Source organism: Onthophagus taurus, chromosome 1 (genome assembly GCF_036711975.1).
Source record: "Onthophagus taurus isolate NC chromosome 1, IU_Otau_3.0, whole genome shotgun sequence".
Taxonomy (NCBI): Eukaryota; Metazoa; Arthropoda; class Insecta; order Coleoptera; family Scarabaeidae; genus Onthophagus; species Onthophagus taurus.
Genome location: NC_091966.1, coordinates 2,862,669 through 2,884,307, shown reverse-complemented (window position 1 = coordinate 2,884,307; position 21,639 = coordinate 2,862,669). Strand labels below are relative to the sequence as shown.

General features: G+C 32.5%; 2 protein-coding genes across 3 annotated transcripts in view; one reads left to right on the top strand and one right to left on the bottom strand.

The window, feature by feature from the left end:
• The window catches only part of LOC111429275 (ATP-dependent RNA helicase l(1)G0007), a 46,777-nt gene that overhangs the window by 14,910 nt on the left and 10,228 nt on the right, over nt 1-21,639 (bottom strand). The window lies entirely within an intron of this gene.
• LOC111429276 (lethal (1) G0469) lies at nt 9,103-20,555 on the top strand. 2 transcript variants are annotated; one of them, XM_023065148.2, is made up of 3 exons: nt 9,103-9,719; nt 19,722-19,996; nt 20,057-20,555. In XM_023065148.2, exons 1-3 carry the CDS (start codon nt 9,398-9,400, stop codon nt 20,129-20,131), a joined length of 672 nt encoding a protein of 223 aa, XP_022920916.1. In that variant the 5' UTR covers nt 9,103-9,397; the 3' UTR covers nt 20,132-20,555. The 2 variants fall into 2 exon arrangements, with proteins under 2 accessions (XP_022920916.1, XP_022920915.1); XM_023065147.2 differs by having other exon boundaries at nt 9,104-9,719; nt 20,052-20,555.

The following is a 21,639-nucleotide window of genomic DNA, read 5'->3' as shown; positions in this document are numbered from 1 at the left end:
CATTAACAGTAAAGATTATACATATTGAATACACCAAATCTCAAGTATTAAATATGGTTGAACTAGTATTGAAGAGATAAATCGGGTAATACTGCATATGTCAGGAATGGAATCTCCGTATCCCAAAGTTAGTATAATTCTTGCTGCATATTTAGGAGTAGATTCGGCGTTTTTAGACTTTTCTTTCGCTCTGTATATTGCATTGGAAGCAGATATAGAAATGTTTATTGTAGATAGGTTGAAATTGGACCAAACTAGCAAGTCTTATCTAAAAATTTGGGCATTCGCACGTATGATGCTGAATCTGTATTAGGAACAACATAGGTTTCTTATAGACTCAAGGGCAGCAAGCAGAATTTTGGACGTAAAGACACGAAGGTGAGCTACTGTGGCTCAAATCATATCTTGATGTAAACGAGGTTCAGGTGCAGAATAAGCAATATAGAAAAACTAAAATGCCCAAAAATACAAGAGTTTCCAGAAAGAACTAACATAACTAGAATTAGATCTACAACCAGTAGAGGAACAGTGGCACAACATCAAATGGTACTAAAGAACCAGTATCGCGGTATTTTCCTTCTCTGTAGTATATACAACATGCTCACATACATCATCAATGAGTGACTGGAACCTATTTGATATAGGTTACCATTATTGGTGAATATGAAACCGATTTTAGAAGTGGCAGGTACAATTGATCCTTAGCAAAGTCTTTGGAACATAACATATATGTATATAACATCATTATAGACTGTAAACATGCGTATGTCGCAATAGATAAAATAGACTCTATCAAATCCTACATGAGTTATCGTGCCACATGCACTAATACGGTTGATGAAGGCTACATTGAAGAATATTGAAGCAAAGTTGCGAAAAACAATCAACTAACAGATTCTATCACAATAATACGTAATAATCCATGTAGAGGAGATGAAGTAATAAGGTTGAAATCTTCGAAAGAAAAGTACTGCGTAGAATCCTGGGAACAATTGTGGTAGAACAACGAGATATATCAACTTTTCAAAGATGTCAACCTCTCCGAATTCATCATAATATCCCAGCTGAAGTGGGCTGGACATGAGAATGTATGGAGACTTTCATGAAGGCCACTCAATGCAAGAATGCAGTGAAGGAGATGCTACACAAATGTTGGGAATACACAAGAGATCTCTTTGGCCTTCGAGGTTGGAAGAAAGCAACAACAGATAGGGGGAAGTGAAGATAAAGGTGAAGAATCGTTTATTAAAGTATATAGAATGATTTCACTTAAGATGCAATATACAAAAATATATTTCCATAAAACCTACTTACTTTGTCCCACATAAAATGCAACATGGCAATATAATTTGACATTACAGTAAAGCCTCTATATAACGAATCAATACCGGGAACGTAGTGTCCTTTATAGCTCAATAAAAATATACAACAAACTAGCGCTGAACAACAAATAAAATTAGACTAACACTAGAACTAAAAACATTCCGTTTAGCCGTGCGTCTCTTAAGACGGCTAAACCTGAATGTGTCTAGTTCTAGGTCTAATGTTAATTCTACTGATAGTGCAAGTGTAAAACTAGAACTAACACTATACCTAAAACTAGAATCATTCGGGTTTAGCCGTCTTTAGAGACGTGCGGCTAAACCCAAATGGTTCTAGTTCTACATAGTAACGGTGCTAATCCAAAACTAGAACTAACACTAGACCGAGAACTAAAAATATTCGGATTTAGCCATACGTCTCTCAAGACGGCTAAAACCCGAATGATTCTAGTTCTAGGTCTTGTGTTAGTTCTAGTGATAGTGCTATTGTAACAGTAGAACTACACTAGACCTAGAGCTAGAATAATTCATTAAGAATTTTATCCATGTTGTAAGTTGTGAATATATTAAAAAATACTAGAAAAAATTTCTTTTATTTGATTTTATTTAAATTTATATTGAGACTAGTTTCGAGGTTATATCCTCATCTTCAGTCGAAATTAGCAAAAACGAAAAACATATTAAAATAAGACAGTTTAAAAAACTTCAAAGCAATATTATATACATGAAAAGCGAAAAACTCAAACGAAAAACATTCATTTGATGTCGTACGTTAATTTTATATTTTGAGTTATATTGTGAATGTTTTTGTTGAGATTGTTTATTAAAATTTAACGTGTTCATATCTTTTAAAGAACTTTTCTTCGAGATAATGTTTTTCGTTTGAGCTTTTCGCTTTTCATGTATATATTGACTGTAAGTTTTTTAAACTGTCTTATTTTAATATGTCTTTCGTTTTTGCTAGTTTCGACTGAAGATGAGGGTGTAACCTCGAAACTAGTCTCGATATAAATTTAAATAAAAGCAAGTAAAAGAAGTTTTTCCTAGTATTTTTTAATATAGAATAATTCAGGTTTAGCCGCACGTTTCGCAAGACAGCTAGTTCTAGGTCTTGTGTTAGTTCTAGTGATAGTGCTAGTGCAAAACTAGAAGTAACACTAGACCGAGAACTAGGATCATTCGGATTTAGCCGCACGTCTCTCAAGACGGCTAAACCCGAATGATTCTAGTTCTAGGTCTTGTGTTGGTTCTAGTGAGTGCTAGTGCAAAATTAGTTTATTTCAGTAAAAATAGATAACAAATTAGCGCTTAATAATAATTAAGACGCACGGCTAAACCCGAAACTTTCTAGTTATAGTGTTAGTTCTAGTTTTACACTAGTACTATCGTTAGAACTAACACAAAACCTAGAACTAGAATCATTCGGGGTTAGCCGTATTGAGAGACGTGCGGCTAAACCCGAATGTTTCTAGTTCTATGTCTAGTGTTAGTTCTAGTTTTAATTGTTATTATTCAGCGTTAGATTGTCAAAACTTTTCCTTTGCAAAAGTACTTAATGCCTGTACAGGGTGTCCAAATTTCGATGGGTTTGCAGGGTATCTCAGTTATTATGAAAGATAGAAAATTGCGGCTTTCGCGAACCTGAGCTACTTTTTTGTGAAACTTACAATGGCGCAAATCAAATTTTCATAGCCCTTTTCGTTTTTGATATACAGGGAGTGTTTGAAATTTACGATTTTCAGACACCTCCTGTATCTCGGCTATCCGGAAACTAAGTAAAAAAGTAAAAACGGGTTCTAATAGATTTTTTCACGTGGAATCCAATGGTGCACGTAGAATTTTTCTAGTCATCACGGTTTTTGAGTTATAAACACATCTCAAATACTAAATACTCAACTTCTAAAATACTTAACTCTTTATAACTCAAAAACCGTGATGACTAGAAAAATTCTACGTGCAGCATTGGATTCTACGTGAAAAAAACTATTAGAACCCGTTTTTACATTTCCGGATAGCCGAGATACAGGAGGTGTCTGAAAATCGTAAATTTTGAAACACACCCTGTATATCAAAAACGAAGAGGGCTATGAAAATTTGGTTTGCGCCATTGTAAGTTTCACAAAAAAGTAGCTCAGGTTCGCGAAAGCCGCAACTTTCTATCTTTCATAATAACTGAGATACCCTGCAAACCCATCGAAACTTGGACACCTGTACTATTAAGCTATGTTGCATTACTGCATTGATATACTGCGAGTTATATGAAATTCCCGGTATGTAGATATATCTATTATAGTACAAAGTTACACTCATACTAGAGAAATAAGACAAATATAACAAAAATAACTTGATAGTCACAAATTCTCAAATTATTCAGGATAATTCAAAACTACACTCACTTATATACTCTTAACTTATGTAGTCGTAATCTATAAAATTAATTTTAAATGTTTTGATACCAAATTTTATATAAAATTTCTTTACAATTACTTCAACAAGATAAATTAACATGACTGAAATAGAAAACATGTTTATTACAAAACTTATAAAGAAGTTATGTAACCATAACTTATTGTAAACAACGGCATAATATTACGTTTCACCTTGTCTATTATTACTGTAGGTTAGAAGGTGTATACGTGAATTTTAATAAAAATCTAAATATTGCTTTGATTGAAATATTTGAAATATTAAATTGATCAATCTATTACTGTTATTGTAAAATTTAAAATAATATAACAAATAAATTGTGCGAATATCATCCTGGTGAAATACCACTTGGAAGTGTTCTATTTCGGTCGTTACAAAAATAATCTTGAACACTACGACAACGTTCTTTCTATTAAGATACGAACGGAGCCGAAGACAATAAAAAGGACTTTAAGAGTGGATATTAAGAGAAAATAAAATTGATTAAAACTATTTTTGCGTTGTTTATCTATTTAAAATGTTATTCCACATAACGCAACAATAATCGGCAAATATTTGTTGCGGTTAAAAAATCTACGCGTTAACACAAAACAGGGATGTATTCCAAAAATTTTCAAAATTCCTCATATTTATAGTATCTACTATTAATCAATAACTTATTCATTTTTGGTTTCTAAACATTAATGAAATACTTGGTTTATTACTGTGCTTATCAGTTCTTGATTACAACTGTTCATGTTTACAAGTTTATGTTAGTATTGTGGTGGGGTGGCGATGGCATTCTGCTTGTTATTTTTTTATAGGGGGGCAACAGAACAATGCGGGTTAAACGGGTCAGCAGGTCAACGACTTTTTGACATTTTTACCGCTCGGCGCCGCCGTCGTAGTCGTCGTCGTCTGGAGTTGCCGGAAAACGCGATAGCATCGCACGTTCGTAACGAGCATATTTAAAGGCTATCGAATCTAAAAGGCAATGTTTCCAACATCCGATCATAAAAAATTTGTGAAATGTTTTGACTAAAAAAAAACATAACTAAAATAACGCAGTGTTTGAAATCGCGACTTTATCGCGGTCTCCACGTGGACTTTGATTTCTTGGTCTCAAAAATATTAACAAAAAGATAACGATTTAAGAGATATATTTGTAAACAATTTCAAATAAGTCGGATGAAAATTATAAATCATTCATCAGATTAGCAAGTTGTAAAAGTGAAGATCCTTTTTCTTTTTTTACCAATACGAGTATGCTAATTAAAATTTCACATTCTTGTCTCAAACATAAATAAACTTCATTATTCTTTTTTTTGGCAAAATTTATTCCATTTATTGCCAAAAATCAACAAAGGATTGGTTTAAAAAATATTTTCCTTCAAAATATTTCTTTATTTTAACAATCATAATCCTTACATCTTTATGCACGTTCAAACAAACACTACATCATTTCGCCATTTAAAAGTTATGTAACAAGAACAAAGATGTATTACACCGAAAATTTATTGCGTGTAATTTTACTACAACAAAGTGAAACTTTGTAAACAAAGGCATAGACGGTCGTACATCTTTGAGCTTCTATATTTAGTTGACGAACAGTACGTTTTGTATACATGTATTCAACACCTTTACCAACCATGTGCATTATTTATCACCACCGGTTCAACCGTTCAAATTAACGATAAACGACTTGCATAAACGGAAATAAGTACTCAATGAAAATGGAAATTGATACGCCATATAGTAAATAAATAATAAAAAATTCCAATTCTCAATAAAATGTTTTTTAAATTTATTTATCATTCCGCGAATTTTTAACGTATTAACACCAATAAATTGCTTAACACGTTTTATGTTTTTTTTTATTTCGTCAATAATACGTGAATTTGTTATCGATTGGATTGATATATAGATTGTTATCTTTAACCTTTTTCTACGATATATGAACTTTGGATGTAAAAAATAATAGCAAAGTTATAAAATAATCTAGAATTTGATGAGATTTGATTGAGAAATTGAATGAAAATTTGTTTGAGTAAAATAAGTTGGCAAGATTTAGCTGTTATTAACAAGAAACAAGAAAGGTTGGTGTTAAAATACTAAACCTTGATGATATTGTGGTGTGTGAGTTTATGGCAATGTTACAACTCAAAACATTGAAAAATAACTCATGAATATATGTGAACTTTTGCAGCTGGGGATCATTTCTTTCAGCACCTTGATACATTACATCCAACTGATCCAACTACATCACTATTCAAAGTTGATGTGTTCTCTGGCATCCCTCAATATCGTTCTTACCATCTCTTAACATCATCCCTGTTATATCTTGACTAACGATGTTCCTGTTTCAAGGTCCTTCTACCTATTTTCAATATTATCCCGGCCTCTATTATCTCAACATCGTCTCTGGCGCTCCTCAATATCATCCCTATTCTTCTAACAGTTTACAAATCATTCTGCAAACAGTGGAAAGTCAACTTCAGTTGAAAAGTATTTTTTGGTGAACTGCATTTTGTAATTTTTGTTTTGTATCATTGTATCATTTTGTTTCACTTTTTCGAAAACTTTTCGGAACTCTTTCATGTGCCCATGAGCGAATTTTATCATAAAAAAAGGCTTATCATCACCAGTACAATTTCCATCGTTTCCTTCAGTTCGTTTTATTGTGTCTATTGTATTACTACCTCTAAATTTCCTTATGTTACGCAAAGTTAATTAAATAAGGACCAGGTTAAGAAAAGAGCAAAGGAGTCCTACCTTAATTATCAAACCAGCAGAACGAACAGGCTATGCCCTACGGCCCCTACGCAATCTATGCTATAATGTAAGATCCGAAGAGACCGAAATCACCGTCAAGCTGGTATGCGAAACCAAGGACCATAGCATATTAATCGAATTGGGGTAGCTAGCTAAGACCAGAACATTTATGAATTGACCCCGAGGATGTCGGTAGACTGTTCGAACCTTGATGGTCTGACTACAAATAACGAAATTGAGACAACGATCGCATGTCAGCTTCTGCACATGCAATGGAAATTAAAGATTAGACTCTCTATCAAACATAGAACCTCAGAAATCCTATTTTTGTTGTAACAGGAATTAGATGAATAACTAGACTGAAGCCAGAAGCTAACTGGAAGTAAAATTTTACTGTAGATATCTCTGCTAAAGGACATAACAGGAAAGGAAAAGTCTTATGCCTAAATTGTTAGGTGTCAAAACTTTAGGATTGTGCTGGAAGTTGCTAAATCGGTCTAAGTCAGGAATTCGCAGGACAATTTCTCCAAGTAGTTGCAATGCAAAATAAACGTTGACATACTTGTTATCAGTGAACAGTATAACGCGAGGGAGTGATTTCTGGCTTAAACTGCATGAATTAAAAGATCTGATTGGAGAGGATTGCAATGCCAAGTCGGATTTAAAGTGAGGAATAGATTGAACGAACTCCAGAGGCCCTCAAATATCGGAGCTGGCTGCCAGAATCAGTTTGAACCTACCTCCTTTCGAAGGTACTGGTGCATACTGCGAAACCATTCCGAATGTTACGATAATATTAGATAACACACGGGAAACATCGCACGTCTCCGAAATTGAAAGTTCTTGGAAAACTATACCAGAAGTGGTAATCAATAAATCATCAACACATTAGTTTTTGAAATTATTTAATATTATTGGGTTGCTGTCAAAATAAACGCATAATATCGTCACTTATTGACCTTTTATTTCCTCAACAACCTATAGAAAAATGAATAACTGAAGCACACAGCTGATAACATCTGTAAGAATTTTCTTTGTAACTTTCATTCATTATTTTTGTGTGTCACTTTCTTCTAATATCAGTGTCTTTCCAGTTATTTGACACTTTTAAAAGTCTCTCTCCAGACTCCCTCCACTTTGGCCAATTTCACTTTTCTCTCTTCTAGTGAATATTCAATCTCTTACTACTATGACTAGTCTCTTTCTTCCCTTCCCCGTTCCTGTTCAGTCACCTTCTTCTCTTTGTGCTTATAGCTAAATGCTACCACTTATTAATAGCTGAACTCAGAAAATATTATTTTGGGAAATTCTTAAAAGATCACATTTTTCACACGTTTCGCGACCTCACTCAACATCGTCCCTGATAACTATCTCTCAAGATCGTTCTTAATAACAATCACATCGTTAATATTTACTCCATCTACTCTTAATATCGTTCTTTTTATCTCTCAACATCATCTTAATATCGTCAGTTAGATGTGTTGAGCTACACCGTGTTGACATCTTGCCACGTCGCTCATCGCCTCTGGTCTTCCTCAACATTGTTCCTATTCCTCTGACGTTCAATAGCTGGATAAATATCAAGAGAAATTAATTATTCGATACTGTAGAAGGTTTATCTAAACTTTTAATAGCAAAAAAATGGAAGGCCAACTTCATATTAAAAATCGTTTTTGCAGATACTGCAACTGTTGGTATTTGCATATTTTGTGATATTGCTTGATGCATCAATACCTTGGTTCATCATCGTCTTTGTTCTCTTAACATCGTTCCTAACAAATCTCACATAGAAACGATTAATGTTGCCTTTTAAACTCGTCAACGATGTTGAACTACCACTTTTCTGCACTGTTTCTGGTCATTACAGAACATAGCCTTTTCTGACACGATTGGCATAATCTCTAATATCATTCCTATCACGCTCAATTATTTTCAATGTCAGCACTCTCTACGCTAGACGTCTTCTGACATCTCATTCTCCAGCATTAAATAACTCTCTTAATATCGTTCGACATCTTTCTATATCATCGTTCCAATCTTCACCTTCTCCAGATAGCCAAGATAGCTCGTAACTTGATGTAATATCGTCTCTGACTTCATACTTCAAATCATCTTTAAATAGAGGCAATCACGTCATCAATTAGTTTTAGGCTTTCCTCAACGCCGCTTTTGATATCTTTCAACATCAACCGTGGTTTCTCTCTTCTGTTAATGAAGCCATGTAAATTCATGCAATTCAAAATTCTAATTTCGCACCGATTTTCTCATCTTCTTCGCTTGTAAATAAATTTTCTAATTTGTTTTGTTATGTTACAAAAACTTAGTAATTAAAAACATGACGTTATTAAATGAATAAGGGAACAACTTTTAGTAAACAAACATCGCCTAAATTGGTACGAATTCCTACACAACACATTTTTTTCAATTAGTTGTTTACCCAATAAGGATTCCGAGAGTAACCACGCAATGAAGCCCACGCTCGTAAAAGGAGAAAAATTGATAAATCCGCCTACATGTATCCGGAGCGAGTACGGTCCTGCACAAACCCCGCCAAGTTATGTCCCAGGTGCGATGCGCTCAACAGACCACGCTCTCCTGCTAGAATACACAAAACAACGTGACACGCCGCATGTACACGCCTCCTGCGACGAAGCCTCAAACGAAAAATTTCATTCCCAACGCTCTCATTCGAACGTAAGGATAGGAAGTGAACACACAGTGCGCGCTATTATTTCGTGCTTTTCTCTTTAAGTGTCTGTGTTTTTCTCAAGACATTTTTATTTTCCATCAAATGAATTATAATTGGATAACTATTATTTTATTATTCGCTTTATAAAACCGTAAAGTTTTCATTTAATCTTTTAAATTATAAGAAAAGAAACATTTTGAGATACAAAATGATGCTGTATGAGTCAATGCATTTCCAAGTCAACGACCACTTCAACGAACACGAGTTCCATTCAAACTCGAGGATCACCGAAAGAAGACCTAGCGCTCCAATGGTCACCAATAAATCGGCATGTTTTAAACCAAATCCGAAAAATATTGCTCGGACTAACAGTTATGTAGTTGGGCAAAAACTAAGGGAATCGAAATGGTTCGACCACGACGAATTGAAAATCTTTTCTTCAGTCGTAGAAACCGGGTTTATCATTCAAAGAAAAACGGATGAAGAAGAACCGAAAGCTTTCGGAATTGTCGTCTGGACCACCGGTTATGGTAAGTTGGTATGTTGTGATGCAGATGGTTATTTCGTCTCCTCTGATCTATTAAGGCGTGAATTGATGTCTGCTGTCAAGTTGACGACCTTGCGTCTTAAGATAGCGAACTAAAATTGATGATGATAAATCAGTTTTTTTCTCTTTTTCCTCCTTGTTTACGCCGACATGCTAAAAAATGCGTAGTAGATTAAATTTATATGTAAGAAATTCCTAAAAGCACGTGATCTTAAAAACATTAAGATAATGTAAATTAAAAAAAAATATATTTTTTATGAAATACGCGGTTAACTACAGAATGAAATTGGGTTAAGACTGGAGGAAAGGGTAAATCGGTACAAAACCGACAAGTTGGTTTGCCGCTTTCGAAAGGCGAGTTGTTATTTTATTAATTAATTACTGCATTTTAGACGATCGGGTTTGCGCCAATTAAAATTGGAAACGCCCGAAGTAAACAGCCACGTCTATAAATAACCTCTACTTAGAGAGGAAATAAAATTCGTCTGATAAACTTGGAGGAAACAATAATAAAATACATGGTGATTTATCACAAAAAAAGAAAGTCTATTTTAGGCTGCAATAACAATTTTTTTTAAAATAATAATGCATTTTAATTCATTCATATCTTATTGTGTATTGATTGTTATCTCATTCAAAACAAATCACTTTGCTTCCTCATCTTACGAAAATCAACTTCTCAAATTTCAAACAAACATGTTTACCGCAAGACATCCATTTGGTTGCGATAAATTATTATTTGCGACAAAACATTAAATAACAAAGTTAATATTAATGGATTGTTGAGGTATTATGGTTTTAACGAGGTTTCAAAAAGTATTCAGTAAATAATACATTTAATTACGATTTTTATCTATTTAATGTTTAAATCCTACAATTATAAAAATTTATCCAACTCAAATAAAATTAATAAATTACTCGATTGAGGGTTTTGTCATAAAAGAAAAGTGAATGAGTAATAGGAAATTTATCATAGGTATTACAAAACAATGCGGATTAATATTTTCTGAAAATATCTATTTTTTTGTCACGTAGTAAGGAAATTCTGAACTGATTCATAGTTTATGATGAAATTGAAAAAAATTTAATTATTTCATTAAAATTCTTTAAATTACTTGACAAACATGTCGCTAAATCGTTTCTTATTTTTGCAACTCTCACAGAAAAACTTTTCAGAGTCTCTATCCAACTTGAATAATCCAATAATCTCCGGAATTTGCGTTTACTTTTATACATTCTTAAAACTATTAAAAATAATTTTACCAATTTGCTTTTTACAGTATTTACTTCATGATGACCATCGTCAATGCGATTGGAAATAAGCAAACCAATGAGGATAAAATCTGCAACATGAGTCGTTATTCATATTTGTCCCTTAAATATGTCTGTTCATAAGTTGTCCCTTAAATCAAATACATAATTACTTTCAGTTGCTGTCCAATAAGAATATGCTGAGCAACGAGTTAAGGTCGCAATCACCATCTTCTTAAATTGAAATATAATCTACAACGTTGTTTGTGTCATACATTGCAGATATTGCAGCATCTGCCAATGTTATTGTCAGATTCGAATAATATTTCTTTGGCGCTATTCCATCATCAAAAATAGAGACCATAAAATATACCGGTAAAACCCAGTTGTGCCAATTGCGCTCACTGGTTGTTAAGATGTCGAATAAGTGCTCTATTGGAATGCATCATAATAGCTATTATTTATTATACTGCAAGTATGATGCCGAAACTGAGAGAGTAAGTTTTATAATAACATCAATAAATGTTCAAATGCTACTAGTTATCATCTTGGTCATCTATTTAAGACAATACTGAATACCATCTCTCTGAAACCAACTCATTAAAACTGTGATGCTAGCAAGATTTAGCTTTAAAATGTTCTTGGTTTTAATAAGAACCTCTGTTATATGTCTAATATCCAAAGAATTCGTTGATTCAACTTTTCTGAATACTTCCTTACATTTTTGTTTACAATCGAATATGATTCATGCTAAATCATGTGTTGTTTCATTGTGAACTTGACCGGTACACCTTGACATTCAGATCAGGAAAACTCTACTTAACCCGAATAGACATTATTTTCAGCATCTAATTGTTGAGAAAAGAATTTATTGACAAATTCGTCACACCTCATTCCAGAAAGATTACCAAGTTATCAATAAAGACTTAGAACAGAGCACGTATTCAGGCTCATTTCCAAACATAAAGCATATTGGATCTTCTTACTTTAAAATATCTGTCTTGTTTCTTAATTATTCTCTAGTTTCCAAGCATGGAAATGAAAATATAAGTGTTTTGCTATTTTACATAGTGCAGAAAAATCCTAACTTTATAATTGCAAGACAAAAATTTCTCGAAACTGATCATAGCTACACGAAACCTTATAAATAGAAAACCCCAAAAATATGCAAAAATGTTAATAATATAATGCTTATGCCACAAAAAGGGAAACGTAGTTCTTATTTCGACTATTCAATGTAATGTGTAATAAAATGCCTTCCGTTGTGAGACTTCTTCTTCTTTCTTCCACTTAGGCTTGGAGTTTGTTCTTTATCGATTATGCCTCTATTCTCTGCGTAAATTATTGCTTCATCTCTATCTCGGTCGTCCTTGACTTCGTTTACATAGCAGCGAAAAATAAATAAAATTTGACAGTCACTAATGATGACCGAGTGTTGAACTAGTAAGACTAAAAATAACAACAAAAGACCAGATAAAGTACATAATAGTTTACAGAATTATTTTTCCTTAAATAACAACTGGTATAATAGACTTCCATTATAATTCACTTTTTTTACTATTCAATTTTGTCCCATTCTTACTATGTGCGCATTCCATTCTTTTTTACTGTTATGTATTCAATTGTCGATATTTTTCACTTCATATATCTTTCTCAGCTTATTCTCTCGCTAGTCTAGTCTAAGCCGTATAGGTCATGATAGGTCTTATGGTGCTCTTATATCCTCTATAAAGTATCGTTTAAGCAGCCTGCGGTTTTACTTGTTTTCTTGACTTGTTAGGATACTTCATTTTCAAAATCACCGAATCTTGTTCTATTACAATAACATGTTGATATGATCTGTTCTATTATATCCAGGTTCACTTCCAGCTCACCATGCATTTAGTTTTTTGACCGGTTATGAACATATTGAATTGTTTTGCTCTATGTTGTTCAAGAGTTGTAGATCAACCCATTCTGTAACTCATCCATAACATTTTCTGATTTCATCCATCACAATATTAAAGAATAGTGGACTCAATGAGTCGAATTCCAGTATTTACAAGTATTTCCTTGGTGAAGTTCCCATCTATCCGTGCTTATATGCTGTTGTTTTCTGAATGTCAAAGACCTTAGGAATACCCTATTGATTTTTCTACGACTTGTCTCATTACCAAAACAGAACCTTCCTATTCTAAAACCATGTTATTCTTCGACCAGTGTTTACATTTTACTTGTATTCTATGCATTTGGTATCTTTTGTTCTGTTAAGATTTCGTTTATCAGTGATGTTATCTCCGTTATTAAACTCCCGTCAATATTTTAATGATGAAGACCGAGAACATCTCGATTTATCAAGTTAAATCGGACCCAATAAATTAATAATCTTGATTAATTTAGTTCATAAGGTCTTAAATGATATTGATATCTTATTTGTTATCATCTAAAATGACATCTAAAGTGCATAATTATAAAAATTAAAAATTTTAAATTGTTTACTGAGTCATAAACATCTTGTAGGAACTTCTTAACAACATAATTTAGTTAAAACATTATTTATTTCTGATTTTTAACCTTGACTTTATTTCACCAACAAAGTATCCTTGCCAATATCTAAATGATTCTAAACGTTTAAATGAACTCTATTAAATAAGTTTAAACAAAAACAAGCTAATTAAAAAAATCAACGTTTCTATTGTATTATCATGTGATAATATCCTATATGCATTAACTTAATACGATTCCGCGTGTTTAATCACGTGCGTTAGTCACTATGTTGAACTATGACCTCATTTTTTTTCATTATCATCAATAAAATCTTTTAGCTGATGAGTAATTTGTGTTTACAAAATCTTTATTGTTGAATGAAGAAAGTTTAGTAAATTTTTCGGATGTTATTGAAAGTTTCGTAGAAGTTTCTCGGTATCTATGTTAATCACGTACCCGTCACTTCTTTTATTATAGTTCAAAGAAAGATATTTCAGGAACTGGAAAAACAAGCACGTGTGTACGTTTATTTAGTAAACTTTTGCATAAAATACGCAAATATAATGGTCATAACGAATACTGGTCGCGTCAACAACTGTGCATAAATTCATTATCATTCATTATTGGTAGGATGTTAAAATTAGGTTTCTAAGAAATAAATGCTAAATAAGGATAATCGATTTTTATAAATATTTATAACTAACATTAACATTACCAAGGAAGAGGAATGTTCTAAAAAAAATGTCGTATGCGTATTAAATTAGAAATTATTAATATGCATTATATCACAATAACCTAAGATACGGTTTTAACCTTTTAAGTATGTGAAATAATTTTTATTTATAACATTTTGAAACGATTATTTAATTCCATAAAAGGTCGTTATTGAATTTTATAAACGTTTCTAAAAATAGACTTACTACGCATTAAACAACTCTTAAATAAACAACCTCCATCGCAATCGTATCTAGTAGCATTATTGAAATAAACAATTAAATTCAACAATGCACGGTGAGTAGCGTGAGAGAAAAATTATCACGCGAAAAACAGATTTTTTTTACATTTTAATCACTTAATATTTCACGGTCCACATTTTCAGAAAATTAATCAGTTTACACGCGGTGATCAATATATTATTATTATTATTGTAAAGCTTTCGCTTATCTTACTCGAAAATAAACCATTATACTCGGTTATCTTTGATCCTTATCGATGTGCATTACAAAATAATTTATAACGTAGTTGCATTTTTTTTAATTGTTGAAAATATCTCGAAATGGAATTGGATGGAAAGAGTAAGTTTAATCATTTATAAAAAATAATATATATAATATTACCAACAACAAAATTTAAATCAAAATCGGAAATTTTAGACTTTTGTGGTTGTCACTTAAGACTGTGTATAAAATAACAAACTAGGATGATCTTAAGTGTTATTATTGCTGCTTCACTTTATTGACCCTATTTAATTGATTTATGCTCTGTTTAATCTTGAAAGATATTACATTCTTGAGAAATTTATTATAGTTGTTATAAGATTTTTAAAGAATTTTTATATAGGGTGTACATGAATGTATAACTATAAATTTTCTGGTTCATTAATTTTATTAATCTATTTGAAAAACCCTAAGTTATTGGTTTCAAAATTTAATAGTAGAGGTTTCACACTTGCATTGTGTCTGTGATGATGGACACCAAAGAGGTCGGGCATAATGACTTTAGATGATTAATCTTTACATGACTTCTTTAGGCTTAAGTTGAAAGGTCGAAAGACGTCATATTCTTCATCATGTATTGTTTCTTTTTATAACCGTCTTGGTCCGTATTGCCTAACCTCACTTTCTAATCTGCGAAAATTTTTCATAGTATTTGTGGTTATTTGACGTTCAGACTTCCGGTTAAAGAAATAGTACTTCCAGAACTTCTTAGAGACTCAAATGGCAAAACATCTTTCTCAATTAACTCTCAATCTCGCATTAATTTATTTATGCTGAAGTAGATGGAAATGTTTTTCCCTGCATACGTAGTTATCTTAGAAATGAGAATGTCAGAATGTTAGTTGTTCTCACAATGTTAAAATGATGTAAATAACAACATGCTGAAGGCAGTTTTACACTTGCACTGTCACTAGAACTAGCATTAGACCTAGAACTAGAAACATTTGGATTTAGCCGCACGTCTGTAAAGACGGCTAAACCCGAATGATTCTAGTTCTAGGTATAGTGTTAGTTCTAGTTTTACACTTGCACTGTCACTAGAACTAACATTAAACCTAGAACTAGAAACATTTGAGTTTAGCTGTCTTAAGAGACGCACTGAACTCTTTCAAGTCTTAAGTCGCATCATTTCGTTGAGAATCATTTTAACTCGTTAATTATGGTGACCATCTCCTTAACTCCTCTTATCTCAAAGATCCAAAGTGTCAAAAACTCTTTTTTTCGTTTTATTTATGGCATTAAAACTCTTACTGCATTTACACACAAGCTTGAAGTCTAAAAATCTAAAAAAACAACATTCAACAAAAAATGTAAGGCATAACTTGATAGTTCAGCTTCTTGAGTTATAGACTGATTTATTTATTTATTTTTGAGTAATAAGTAGACCTTTATAAAGCAAGTGAAAATACCCAGAGTGTAATTAGCACATTTAGCGGTCAAAATAGATCGTCAAAACAACCGTGTAAGCGTGACAAACACGCTGATTTTAGCACCAAGTAATAATTTTACTACCACGTAAAACTTTTCGCTTTAAAATTTAATTATTAACATTCTTAACTTATCGTAAAGATTATGAATCATTTTTCCATTTAATTTGAGTACTATTCAGTTTTCTAAGGATATCCTGTCTGCTTCCTTTTAAGACATTAATTAAATAAACATTAATTCACTTCGTGAGGATATTTCAAACAACTTTTTGCTTAACCATTAAAAATTCCGATCCTTTTTTTTGTTGTGGTGTAAAGAATATAACATTCTACAGCTTCTTCAAATTCAATGTAAATATGTTGGGTGTTAGGAACGAGAAACTGTAAAGAAGTAGCATCACAAAGCGGTGTATATTTTACCTACTTGGCATATGTCGTAATTATGGTTCCTTTCGTATCAACAAAACCTGCTTGAATAATAATCAAAGGGGCGGACGGTCGTTAAATTTTTCGGTGGGTGATAATACGTTATGTTGTTTATTTTGCCGCATTGTGAACTAAATAACTTTCAAAAAAAATTGGGTGGTGTTATATGATTTTTTTAACATCGTCTGTTCTTTTTCAAGAAGTTTTTAGATGTTCATAGTATTATATAAATAATTTACCTTTTTCGGTTTTCAAGTACGTAATTTTTTAATGGGTGATGAAAGACGGTTCAATAAATATTTTGAACTAATATTGGGTAAAGCGACGTTATCTGACAACTTGGCGACAACGAGTTGTTTACGATAAACTAGATTTATGAGGATTTTCTTAATTTATGGTAAAACAAAAACGAATTTCGATTTAGGTTCAAAAAATTTATCTTTCAATTATTTGATAAATGGTACTTAAAATTGTTATATTTTCAAGGGGAGTTATCTACAAGATTTGTATCTACATCAAACAAGAGGCACCTGTTACCTACAAATAAATGTAATTTATTAATTATCCACAACTCAATTTTAACTTCTATTGAATAATTAATATTTTATTATTTCTAATGAGTTGATCAAATAAGAGATTGGCCTTTAAAATGAACTCAAAATGTCAAGGAGGTTCTTCTTATTGATTATTTAAATATCTTGTTGACACTAATTTAACATATTTTAAAAAATTCTCTACAAAAGTTTTCACCTACAAACAGAATTAAAATCAGAACGGTTTTAATTACTGTATAACAACGCAGGTCGGCGTTTAAACGAAAAAATACATTTCTATTTATAGCTATTCAAAGATGTCAAGGCTGGCCTTGTTCACTACTTTGCGTTTGCATTTACTCACATTTACTTATTCGTTTCTTATGCGTACTAATAATTTTAATAATTGCCAGATTTGAAACACTTTCGATTGATGAATAATCGAATCGTCGAGTTGTATCGTAAATTTTATTGCCTCGTTAATTACCATTCGTAGTATGTGCAATGTAGTAACGCTGTAAGGTGAAAAATGCGGTCGATGGTCAGTAACATTAAGCAACATGTTGTTATTTATTTATGTCCGAGACGAGGTTTATATCACGTAGACCGTTGGGGGCTTGACTTGATTACGATATAAAATTGTTGAAATTTAATGATTATTAGAATCGATACCACGATTTAGTTAACTACAAATTGATAATTTAACCAGTAATTTACCATGAATTATTAATTAATCCATTACGATGACATTTTGCGATTTATTTGATAGCTATAATCATTATCTTTAGTATACAAAATACCGGGCATATGTACTGAGCCTAAAATAGAAATTGTGTGCTTAAAAAATTGATTATACAAGGATATCACATTAACTTAATAAAGCATTATCTCATATTAATAACACGTAATATAATAAATGACAAAAACGATCTAATTACAAGTTGATGTTAAATAACTTCTACAGACGATGTGAAAGTTGATTGGGGCGTTTACATAACAAGGTTTAAAGAGAAATTAAATCTACGCACACTCCATTAATTTCAAATTAATTTAAAAATCTTAATTTGTTTTTTAGAAGAAAGAATGGCTGATGTTATATAAATTGTAAAGTAAATCTATAATTGATCGGCATATATCATTGCCTCGACTGAAAGCGGCCTTAGTAAAATTAGAGTAGTGAAACTTTGACTGTTTGGTCTAATTTAGCTTATTGATCTTAGCTTAACTTAAAGGAAAAATGCTAATTATAGTGCTGTATAATATTGTATCAACTATACTCCCTCGGCTTGACTTGAAGAGAAAGTGCATGATTGCGTTTGAATTAGCCCATGTTGCTTGGTTTAGGGCGCCCCTTGGTTTAGAGGGAAAAATGTATAATTGTGCCTGACCAAGGAAAAATCGTTTGCAGCCACGGTTGTATAATATTGTATCAATTATATTGCCTCGGACGCAAGCGACCTCGGCTTGACTTGAAGGGAAAGTGCATGGTTGTGTTTGAATCAGCGGAGGCTGTATAATATTGTATCAATTATACTGCCTCAGCCGCAAGCGACCTCGGCGTGAGTTAAAGGGCAAGTGCATGATTGTGCTTGAATCAGCCGAGGCTCTATAATATTGTATCAATTATACTGCCTCGGCCGCAAGCGACCTCGGTTTGACGTGAAGGGAAAGTGCATGATTGTGTTTGAATCAGCCCAGGTTGCTTGCAGTCACGGCTGTATAATATTATATCAATTATACTGCCTCGGCCGCAAGCGTCCTCGGCTTGACTTAAGGGGAAAGTGCATGATTGTGCTTGAATCAGCCGAGGCTGTATAATATTTGATCAATTATACTACCTCGGCCGCAAGCGACCTCGGCTTGAGTTAAAGGGAAAGTGCATGATTGTGCTTTAATCAGCCGAGGTTGCTTGGTTTAGGGCGCCTCTTGGTTTAGAGGGAAAAATGTATGATTGCGCCTGATCAAGGAAAAATCGTTTGCAGCCACGGTTGTATAATATTGTATCAATTATACTGCCTCGGCTTGACTTGAAGGAAAAGTGCATTGATTGTGTTTCAATCGGCCGAGGCTGTATAATATTTTATCAATTATACTGCCTCAGCCGCAAGCGACCTCGGCGTGAGTTAAAGGGAAAGTGCATGATTGTGCTTGAATCAGCCGAGGCTCTGTAATATTGTATCAATTATACTGCCTCGGCCGCAAGCGACCTCGGTTTGACGTGAAGGGAAAGTGCATGATTGTGTTTGAATCAGCCCAGGTTGCTTGCAGCCACGGCTGTATAATATTATATCAATTATACTACCTCGGCCGCAAGCGACCTCGGCTTGAGTTAAAGGGAAAGTGCATGATTGTGCTTGAATCAGCCGAGGCTTTATAATATTGCATCAATTATACTGCCTCGGCCGCAAGCGACCTCGGCTTGACTTGAAGGGAAAGTGCATGATTGTGTTTGAATCAGCCCAGGTTGCTTGCAGCCGAGGTTGTATAATATTGTATCAATTATACTGCCTCGGTCGCAAGCGACCTCGGCTTAACTTGAAGGGAAAGTGCATATCCAACTAATCTTTAACAAAGGTTGATACTCAACAAAGTTTAAAAAAGAAATTAGATCTACATACACACTCTTAATTTCAAATTAATTTATAAACCTTTATTTTCTTTTCAGAAAAAAGCAAACAACCAGAACACATTCACATCTACTCTCTTAGAGAACATCGGGGAACGTTAAAAATGCATCATTTCACTGTTGAAGAGTTTTGGCCGGAAGGAACTCTATTAAAAATAAACAACTTTTCAGATAAATCCGAAACGCCTCATTCCGAGGATGTGATTAAAAAACAAATAACCAGCGCTGAAAAGACGAAAATGAAGTGGCACAACACTGAGCATTTTGCGTATTTTTGCCGGTACGGTCAACCGGAAACGCCTAGAAGTAAACATGTAAGTGATACCCACAAAAACGAAAACTGTTTGTTTAAGGTACTATGTTTTTTAGAGCAGCGAAAATGTAAAGGGTATCAATTTTGGATTGTACGCGGGCTTTGCAATGTTCAGGCGGATGAGGAGAGGTTCTAGCCAAAAGTGAAAATTATAAAGTTTCTGTGTAAAAAGATTTTTTTTTGTAGTTTAAGACACCTCAGTTCGCGCTTAGTCATGTAGATAGCGTTTGTAAATATTTATAATATATAGTATTTTATAATTATTATAAAACTAATCGTATTTGTATTGTAACAAATGTTTTATTATTATTAATTTAAGTTTTTTTTTTGTAATATTTATGTTAAATATCAGCACCTATTTTAATTTTTTTGCATAATTATATCGCTTCGTAAAAATAATTTTGCGTTTGGCATTAATGTTTTAGAATTAATCGTCGCAGCTAAAGAATTACTTGTTGATACACAAAATGGCAACAATTAATCTTTAAAAAAAAAGATATAAACGCTGTGATATTTCTAATAAAAATAAACACAAACATCCGCTTTGGTTTTAAAATTGATTTTTTTTCCATGTTTTTATTATCAAATTGCAAGCAATAAACAACACTTCACTTGACAATTTGATGGTCATTTAAAGTCGAATAGCCATACACATAACTTATTAATCTGATAGATATTTTCGTAAATTTATTGTGGCGTGATATCTCCGTGTATGATTAAATAAGATAATTTAAAAACGCAATTATTAATCCAAAAAATTTTCGATGTTAAGTTTTTGTGTTTTTGAAGTTTTGATCCACTCTACATATACAGGAAGTCGTGCTTTACATAAATTTATTCTTATCCAAACTTTAAAACTATGTTGAGGATGTTTATATCATTTTATACATCTGATTGGAAACTTGGAAAGTTACTTTCATACATTAACTCTTTTCCTAAAATACAACAACATATATGTTTAATAACATAAATCTTTTCAGTTCGGTATTTACAAAAAAACACAGAAATAGATTTAGATATCTCTTAAAATAATAACAAATTTGGGTTTCAACTTTAAATTTTAACCACGAAAGTAATGAAAAGAAAATTTTACATCACATCAATAAGAATCATCTTATAGCATTCAACTAATCTATAAGATTAGTAAATTTATTAATTAAAGATATTCTTCTTTGAGAACTCCTTTTATTTGCACTCTAAAAAAAAGTAAGTTTTATGACTATTTCTCAGATTTCCCATATTAATATTAGATTAGATTATTAAATTGGGTTAGGAATTAGATAACCTAGATTCAGTTTTGTATTTCCCCCTAAAATATGTCACACCAACTTTGTTAATTTTAACGATGTATTTCACGAATTGGAATAACACAAACTAGAAAAATTGAAATCTTGGGTTTATAAAATGTTAACGGTAAATTTTTGCATTTCAACTTTGTTATTGACGTGAGTAACTAACAGTTACTACTACGTTCTCACTTGCGATATTATAACGTGTTTTTTAACAATGAAACTGGGTGATAAATTAATATTTTATCAACCTAAAAGTGATCTAAACTGTGAAAAACTGTAAAAGTGACTTCAGCTAAACTTTGAGAAAAGAAACTGGACAATATATTGCAGCGCCTCGGTCACAACCGTCCTC

What these genes read in the sequence shown, in the direction of transcription:
- LOC111429276 (XM_023065147.2), top strand. Translation starts at nt 9,398, where the DNA reads ATGATGCTGTATGAGTCAATGCATTTCCAAGTCAACGACCACTTCAAC. An exon ending in CGTCTGGACCACCGGTTATG is followed by an intron (nt 9,720 to 19,721) that starts GTAAGTTGGTAT and finishes TTTTCTTTTCAG; the next exon opens with AAAAAAGCAAACAACCAGAA. An exon ending in AAACGCCTAGAAGTAAACAT is followed by an intron (nt 19,997 to 20,051) that starts GTAAGTGATACC and finishes TATGTTTTTTAG; the next exon opens with AGCAGCGAAAATGTAAAGGG.